Source organism: Molothrus ater, chromosome 15 (assembly GCF_012460135.2).
Source record: "Molothrus ater isolate BHLD 08-10-18 breed brown headed cowbird chromosome 15, BPBGC_Mater_1.1, whole genome shotgun sequence".
Lineage (NCBI taxonomy): Eukaryota > Metazoa > Chordata > Aves > Passeriformes > Icteridae > Molothrus > Molothrus ater.
In genome coordinates, this window is record NC_050492.2 from 2,270,009 (window position 1) to 2,278,955 (window position 8,947).

General features: G+C 55.2%; 2 protein-coding genes across 2 annotated transcripts in view; both read right to left on the minus strand.

Moving 5' to 3' along the window:
* The window catches only part of LOC118691923 (uncharacterized), a 211,154-nt gene that overhangs the window by 118,092 nt on the left and 84,115 nt on the right, over positions 1-8,947 (minus strand). The window lies entirely within an intron of this gene.
* Positions 1,050-6,216, minus strand: LOC129046841 (protocadherin gamma-A10-like). Its single transcript, XM_054516466.1, has 2 exons — positions 3,399-6,216; positions 1,050-1,115 (listed from the first exon to the last, which is right to left on the minus strand). The coding sequence occupies exons 1-2, from the start codon at positions 5,940-5,942 to the stop codon at positions 1,050-1,052; spliced, it is 2,610 nt and encodes an 869-aa protein (XP_054372441.1). The 5' UTR covers positions 5,943-6,216.

The window sequence follows — 8,947 nt, forward strand, 5'->3', positions numbered from 1 at the left end:
CCGCTGCCGCTGTGGCCGGCGCCGGCCGAGCGAGCAGCCTGCGGGGGCAGGACGCTGCGGCGGCGGCGGCGGCGGCTCCAGCGCCGCTCGGCGCCGGCCAACAGCGACACCCGGAGGCGCCGCCGCGACACTGCAGCCGCCGCGTGCCCGCGCTCAACGGGGCCCGGCTTTGGCCGGGGCTCAGCGCCTGCACCGGCCCCGGGGGCTCTCCCCGACTGCAAACACCCACAGCAGCAGCTCTGGCTCGGTGTGAGTCCAGAGGCGGTTTTTTGTCAGATGCGCTTTTTGCATTCTTTCAGTGCATGCTATTTAGTCCCATTGAAACCTCAGATGGAAGTATTCATGGCAGAGCAATACAGAAAGGAACTAAGCTGCTCTTAAAAAGTTCGTAGTTAATCTATAAGAGCAAGGGATGATATTATAGTAAGGGATGACATTGGGAACCTTTCAACTCTCCCTCATGCATCTTGAATTCTACCTCCATTTCATTGGACACATTAACTTGAGAAACAGATCAGCCTAAAACAAAGTTTAGAGCTCTATGATAAGAACGAACAACCCTAATTATTTTTTTCTGAATCAAGAAATATCTTGTTTTGTGTTTCCATACTCGAGAACTTTAGAGTGAATAACACAAAGCCATTCTTGCGTCTTTCATAGAACCAAATAAAAGATGTTTTACATCGGAATTATAAGCCATTCTATCCAAGCAACATGGTTCCTAATTGCTGGATGCCTGTCATTCACTTTCAGCAAAGGGATCACAGGGAAAAAATGACACAGGCCTAGACCCCAGAGATGAAACCTAACTATTTTCCAAAATAAAACCCCTTTGGCACAACAGTTTCCTCGATCAAAACCACCCACTCAGCCTACTCAAACTGCATTCCAAGTCTTCAGACACAACCAACATGGCTCTGGCTATTTAGACAACACTCCTGAAACCACCACAATGTAGAAATTCATATTTCTTCTTTTGTCATATGTGGTAGCTACACAACAAAAGAAGCTGTCTTGTACCAAGCACACAGGACCTCAAACCACACAGCCTAGTCACAGTTATTTCCTTGGACCATGAAAAAGAACTTGGAACCACAGGTGAAGGCCTCATCAAACTACAAGGACAAATGGAACTTTACACATTTCTTTTATCCATTTCAAACCATACCACAGTAAACACTGGCCCTGTCTCTGGACAGACAGACTTTTTTCTGTCATCACACAATACAAATCAAGTTTTGAGGACAGACACTATTAAAAGTCGCTCTCACATCTTTTCAAATCCCAAGAATCACAACACCAATGCGTGCACAGCAATTCTTCTGCTCATCGCAATAATTTCAACAATTCTGAAATGTTGTAAAGGCTATAAGACATCAGCATCTCAATTTGTGATCCAGTCATCAAAGTATCACTCAAAGGTAACACCTTCTTTGTCCAGCACATGGGTTTTCTGGAGGATGGCTGACTCTCCTACTCTGAATGCAAGGTTTCCCTCTGCACCCAAAAATTACCATTCCCAGAAAACATTATGAAACTGAAAATTGAAACGGTGAACACACAACCTGGCCCTTTGAGTACAAATGATGGAGTATCAAAAAATGAAGACACCTTTAGACAATTTTCAGAAAGTCGTGAATAAATACACCAATCAAAAATACACATGCCTTGTCTCCAAAATTACATTCTCACAAACAAATCTCTCCTCATCCCCTTTTGATGGAGAGGCGCCATCAAAAGAAAAGTTCCTCCCACAGCTTCCCATTGCCGTGGATAAAGTTTCACTTCTCAACCTGAGTACGAGACAAGCATGACTCTTTCTTCCAGTAAATCTTGATGAAAACACCTCTATTAAAACGAGCAAGGCAAGTGGTTTACATCTGCAGAAAGGAGGGGATCAAAAAAGACTCTCGGTGATGATGGCACCAAGGTCAAGCACGGAGTTCGGGTACTTAGCAGGTAATGAATACAGAATTGGCTCCACACAAAATGCCCTTTATAGCACTTGCCATAAGAACCTAATTAAACCAATTATTAAAAAACCACAACAACCTTTGAACACACAGGAAGAACCTCCCAAGGCTCCCCACACAGCTGAAGTAAGATCTGTTCGGGCAAATTTACCAGGGAAGAAGAAAATCACATTGCACAAAAGTAGGGCTGAGCACTGAACAAGGACAAGAGCAAACAATGTCTCTCCTGTTTAAAGGATCTCCACACTCAGGTCACAGAACTCTCATCTCCAGCCCTGACCAACATCCAGGGTATTCTCTGACCCTCATAATCTGCAATATTATGTAATTCATAATCTGCAATATTATGTAATCAAACCCCAGCTAAAACATCTTTAACATCCACCACCATCAGACCATTCCCATTTACCAGGAAGGGCAGTTGGATTTCTCTGCAAGGTTCAATAGCCTGACCTTTCAGATTATCTAAACAGTAGTAGGTACAGGAGAAGAGTATCTAGGAAATGAAAAATCCAAAAAAACATTCACACAGGAGCTCACACCAAAGGCCATGCCCACAGGTCCTCAATGTCATTTTTTGCACAGTAAAAAAGGAAAAATGCAAGGAACCACAACAGAGGTCTCCTATAAAAACTAGGACAAATTGAATTTTTACACATTTTACACCTTTTAGAATTCAGAAAAAAAAACAACAAGAACCAAAAAAAAAAAACCAAAACAAAACAAAAAACAATCAAAGCAAACTTTTAATCTGCCCTGTACCTACAAAAAGAGATTTTTTCACCCTGGCCTAACATTATGCCACAGGGCAGCTAAAAACGCAGTCAGCCTCCTTTGAAAGAAAAGTGGTGGTACACAAAACCTCCCACTGTCTGAGAATAATCCCAGATACCCAAAGAAAATGAGCACTACTAACTAAAATTAAATACTCTCAAGAACATAAACGATACGCAGCTCTAACAAGCACCCAGTCATCACAACAACTGCTCATCCTCCTTCAGCACATGGCTAACTTGGAAGGCAACGATTCTCAAAGTTAAAGTGATATTTCACACCAAATGACTAAGTGTTGTTCCAAAACAAGGTCTATCTGCTCAGGAAACTGTGTCATCGAGAAAACACCTGAACCTCCAAACAATGTAAATTCCACTTGCATTTGATGCAACACATCCACTGAGAATATAGAATGCTGAGAGGAATTACACTAGTCGGGAGAAGAAATGAAGAAATAAACGCAACTCTGTAAAAACACAAAGAACAAACCTCCAGCCAAGAGCAACCTCCCTATTCCCATCGTGCCCACCAAATTTAAGGCTAAACACGGACTCCACGTCAACCTGCCTGTGGCAAGAAGCACAGGCAGGCCTATGAGAGCCGATGAAAGGGGCCTCGCCTTCTTTCTCTGCAACTCTTCCTACGCCGTACACAGTACACGGGAAGAAAGGAGAGGGGAGCAGTGCAGGGAAGCGTCGCACAAAGAATTTGGCCGCAGAAACTCACCGAGGAAGGGGCGGGGTCCGAGGGGAGGGCGCCGGCCGGGTCCCCGTCCCCGAGCAGCGGCGCGGGCTCGTCGGGCGGCGGCCGGGCCGGGAGGGTGTCGCAGCAGCTGGCGGCCGAGAAGCGCAGGTGGCTCTTGCGCGAGTCGGCCGTGAGCGACACGTCGTGCGAGTAGGACTGCAGGAAGGCGCGCACGCCGTCGATGCCCACGAAGTGCGAGACGGGCACGCCGCGCAAGGCGCCGCTGTCCGGCGGCAGCAGCTGCTGGTGGTGGCAGCGGCGCAGGCGCAGCGCCAGCAGCAGCAGCAGGAAGGCCACGAAGAGGCACGAGACGGCGGCCACGGCCAGCACGAGCCAGCGCGTCAGGCTGGCGGCCGGCTCGCCCGGCGCCGCCGCCTCGTGGGCCGCGCTGCCCAGCTCGGCCAGCAGCTCGGCCACGCTCTCGGCCAGCACCACGCTCAGCGTGGCCGTGGCCGACAGCGCCGGCCGCCCGTGGTCCCGCACCAGCACCAGCAGGCTGTGGCGCGCCGCGTCGCGGGCCAGCGGCGAGCGCGCCGTGCGCACCTCGCCGCTGTGCAGCCCCACGCGGAACAGCCCCGGCTCCGTGGCCTTGGCCAGCTCGTAGGACAGCCACGCGTTCTGCCCCGCGTCCGCGTCCACCGCCACCACCTTGGCCACCAGCGCGCCGGCCTCGGCCCAGCGCGGCGCCAGCTCCACGCCCGACCACGCCGCAGCAGCGCCCGAGCCCGCCGCCGCGGCCGGCGCCGGGTACAGCACCTGCGGCGCGTTGTCGTTCTCGTCCACGATCAGCAGCCGCACCGACACGTTGCTGCTCAGCGCCGGCGCGCCGCCGTCCTCCGCCCGCACGCACAGCTGCAGCTCGTGCAGCTGCTCGTAGTCCAAGGAGCGCAGCGCGTACAGCGCGCCCGTCTCCGCCTGCACCGACACGTACGACGACAGCGGCGCGCCCCGCACCCGCCCCTCCGCCAGCCGGTAGCGCACGCGCGCGTTCTGCCCCCAGTCCGCGTCCGTGGCGCGCACCGTCAGCACCAGCGCGCCCGCCGCGTTGTTCTCCGCCAGCCGCGCGCTGTAGCGCTCCTCCAAGAACACCGGCGCGTTGTCGTTCACGTCCAGCACCCGCAGCGCCAGCACCGCGCTGCTCTGCAGCGCCGGCGACCCGCCGTCGGCCGCCCGCACCGTCACGTTGTACTCCGACACCTGCTCCCGGTCCAGCTCCTTCGCTGTCACCACGCTGTAGTAATTGCCCTGCGACCTTTGAAGCCGGAACGGGACGTCCTTGTCTATCGAGCAGCGCACCTCGCCGTTTGCCCCCGAGTCCCGGTCCTGCACGTGTAGGAGGGCTACAACAGTCCCCGAAGGAGCATCCTCAGATATTTCGCTAATCGCTGACGTCACCGAAATTTCTGGCATGTTGTCGTTGACGTCTGTGATGGAGATCGTGACTTTGGTAGTATCAAAAAGTCCTCCTCCATCATATGCCTGCACCTCCAATTCATAGGAATTGCCTTCCTCGAAGTCAAGATTTCTCAGTAGCAGGATCTCTCCGGTCTCATAATCCAAACGAAAAATTTCTGATGCCATGTCCGACACTTTTTTCAACGAGTATTTCACATGACCATTCGGCCCCTCGTCGGCGTCCGTAGCCGTGACAGTGACAAGGGTGGAGCCCACGGGCACGTCCTCGGGCACACGCACCGTGTACTCCGCCTGGCTGAACACGGGCGCGTTGTCGTTCGCGTCCAGCACCGTCACGCGGATCCGAGCCGTGCCCGTCCGTGCCGGATCGCCGCCGTCGCTCGCCCTCAGCACCAGCTCGTGAAACGCCGCCTCCTCCCGGTCCAGCGCCTTGGCCAGCACCAGCTCGGGACGCTGATCGCCGCCGGGGCCCGCCTGCACGGCCAGCGAGAAGTGCTCGTCACCGCTCAGCTCGTAGCTCTGCAGCGAATTCCGGCCCGAGTCCGGGTCGTGAGCCTCGGACAGGGGAAACCGCGACCCCGGGGCTGTGGTCTCGCTAATTCTCAGTTCTATTTCTGCCTCTCGGAAGCTGGGCTCGTTGTCGTTAATGTCCGTGATCTCCACTTCTATTTCATAAAGCTTCATTTCCCCCTCCACTATTAGCTCACAGCGCAGCACGCATTTCTCCACCAGCCGGCACAGCTGCTCTCTGTCGATCCTCTCTGCCGTCACTAAATGTCCCGTCTTCCCGTGCAAAGCGAAATACCTCGTCCTACCTTCGGAAACAATTTGAAACCCGCGATCGCTCTGCTCCGTCAGCTGCAGCCCCAGATCCTTGGCCACGTCGCCCACGAACGAGCCCTTGGGCATCTCCTCGGGCACCGAGTAGCGCAGCTGCCCCCACGCCGCCTCCCACGCCGCCAGCAGCACGGCCCAGAGCAGAGCTCGCTGCCGCCGGCCCCAGCGTCTCCCCGCCGCGCACATCTGCGCCGGCATCGCAGCACCGCGTACCACTCACGCTCCGACTCGCCGCTCCCGGGTGCTGGTGCCGGCTTTTCTGCCTCCCTGCAGAACGGCTCTGCACCGCAGGGACGATCGCAGACCGCCCGCCGCCGAGCCAGACCCCGAGCGAGCGAGTGATCGAGCGGGTCCGCAGCGGGCGGGGCTGCCGGTAGCGCTCCGAGCTTCCTCTCGCTCCTCTCGGTCAACAGCGGCGCCCGCAGCCTCCTCCCGGCACTGCAGGCACCGAGCGCTGCCCAGCGCTGCCCGCCCTGCCTCGCCCACGGGCAGCTCGCGGCGAGGGGACAGTCGCAACCGAAACGTTGTGGCCAGATCAGCGGGACTAAAGCTGTCATTTCTGCAGCTGCCTTCCACCAAAGTATGGGATGGAACAGAGCTGAACTTCCTTTAGAAGACATACGTATGTTCACTCTGGAGTACAGCAGAAAACACTCATTAACCGACGGGATATTACCCAGCGGCCATCACAGTCTCAGTATTTTGCTTCGGGAAATAAAGATTACGAAGGAGGAAACATCCACTCCGTTTTCCTAAACCCATCAAGTAGAATTGGCAGATCTTATTCTATGGTGTAAAATCCCCCTGGAATTTTGGTAACTCCTAACATTTCAGAAAAACCTAGCTTTTTATACAAAATCTTCCAAGTGAACCCAGAAGAAGAGCTACGGTGAGCCCGAAACATTTTGAAAGACACACATTGAACGGCAAAACCGTGCCGTACACGTGTAAATAGTCATAAGGTAGGAATTGACACGAAACATGCCTAATTCAGTTGTTAATTTAAAGCCAGTATTTTGCAGCTGCCTTCCTTCAAAAGATGTAAGGGGAAGGGGGATGGAAAAGGGGAGGAGCACCCATTATAAAGTAATAACCCTTCACAATCACACTCAGTGATGCATATGCACGTTCCATTTGAAAGAAAAACACCGAAAGAGCAGTAAATAAAGAGGAAATTTTTTTTCTACAGTTGTTACTCTGGGACAAATCAATGAACAGAGCTCAGAAAAATAAATATCAAATATTGGGCGTCAATAACGAATCTCGTTCTACACGCTAAAAATCTGCCTTCATCTTTAGTACCTTTCAGTGTTTCAGAAAAATTTCGACAACGAATTCTCACGAGCTCATGAAAGAAAAGCTGCCGTTACTGCCTGCCTGTTTTAGGTGGAAAATAAAGGAAAGGAAAAAGTAAAAGAGAGCCTCACCAATCCTGAAATATAAAGTAATAACCCTTCACAATCACACTCAGTGATGCATATGCACGTTCCATTTGAAAGAAAAACACCGAAAGAGCAGTAAATAAAGAGGAAATTTTTTTTCTACAGTTGTTACTCTGGGACAAATCAATGAACAGAGCTCAGAAAAATAAATATCAAATATTGGGCGTCAATAACGAATCTCGTTCTACACGCTAAAAATCTGCCTTCATCTTTAGTACCTTTCAGTGTTTCAGAAAAATTTCGACAACGAATTCTCACGAGCCCATGAAAGAAAAGCTGCCGTTACTGCCTGCCTGTTTTAGGTGGAAAATAAAGGAAAGGAAAAAGTAAAAGAGAGCCTCACCAATCCTGAAAGATTCCACTCAGTATAGCTGAAAGTTTAGAGCCAATACATTGAGCCTAAGTCTCATCATCAACTGATGAGACAAAAAGAGCCCCTTGGAAAAGCTGGCTGCTAAGGAATACGGAATAGAATATTTAGACGAATTAACTGAAACACAAGTCAGTATGAGCAGTCCAGAAAGAAAAACGAAGACCAAAAACAGACTGCCTCACGCTCTTAGGAGGAAAAGGTTCAGAGATAATGAGCATACGGGATTACACACCTCCGGTACGGCGGATTCGGCCGCCGGCTCTCCCGTGACGGCGGTGCTGCTCAGGCTCGGCTTGTCGCAGGAGTCGCCGCCCAGAAGCTCCTCCGCCGACAGGATGGGCACCGGCGGCGGCGGCGGCGGCCAAGCGGCCTCGGGCAGGGCGCGGGCGGGCGGCGGCACGCACAGGTTGTAGGAGTAGGGCAAGGTGCCCTCGCAGAAGTCGGCCGGGAAGGCGGCGCCGGCCAGCGAGAAGCGCTGCGCGCCCAGGCAGCGCAGCACGGCGGGCGGCCCGGCCCGGCGCAGCCGCGCCAGCACGGCCAGCGCCACGCTCAGCACCAAGAGCGCCGAGAGCAGCGCCAGCGCCAGCACCAGGTAGAACTGCAGCTCGGCCGCCGCCGCCGCCGCCGCCTCGGCGCCCGCCGGCCGCTCGCTCAGCTCCGGCAGCGCCTCCTGCAAGCTCTCGGCCAGCACCACGTGCAGCGTGGCCGTGGCCGACAGCGCCGGCTGCCCGTGGTCCTTCACCACGGCCACCAGCCGCTGCTTGGCCGCGTCCCGCTCGCCCACGGCGCGCGCCGTGCGCACCTCGCCGCTGTGCAGCCCCACGCGGAACAGCGCCGGCTCCGACGCCTGCACCAGCTCGTAGGACAGCCACGCGTTGCGCCCCGCGTCCGCGTCCACCGCCACCACCTTGGCCACCAGGTAGCCGGCCTCGGCCGAGCGCGGAACCACCTCGAAAGGCGCCGCCGCCGCCGCCCCTCCCGGAGCCTCTCCCGCCGCCGCCGCCGCGGGCCAGAGCACCCTGGGCGCGTTGTCGTTGCGGTCCAGCACGAAGACGCGCACCGTGGCCGTGGAGCTGCGCGCCGGCGAGCCGCCGTCCTGCGCCCGCACGGCCACCGTGAACTCGCGGCACTGCTCGTAGTCCAAGGAGCGCTGCGCGTACAGCGCGCCGCTCCGCGCCTCCACCGACACCAGCGGCGCCGCGCCCGCCGCGCCCGCGCTGCCGCCCGCCAGCCAGTAGCTCACGCGCCCGTTGGCGCCCGCGTCCGCGTCCCGCGCCTGCACGCGCAGCACCAGCGCGCCCGCCGCGTTGTTCTCCGCCACGTACGCGCTGTACGCCGCCTCCTCGAACACCGGCGCGTTGTCGTTCACGTCCGACACCTCCAGCACC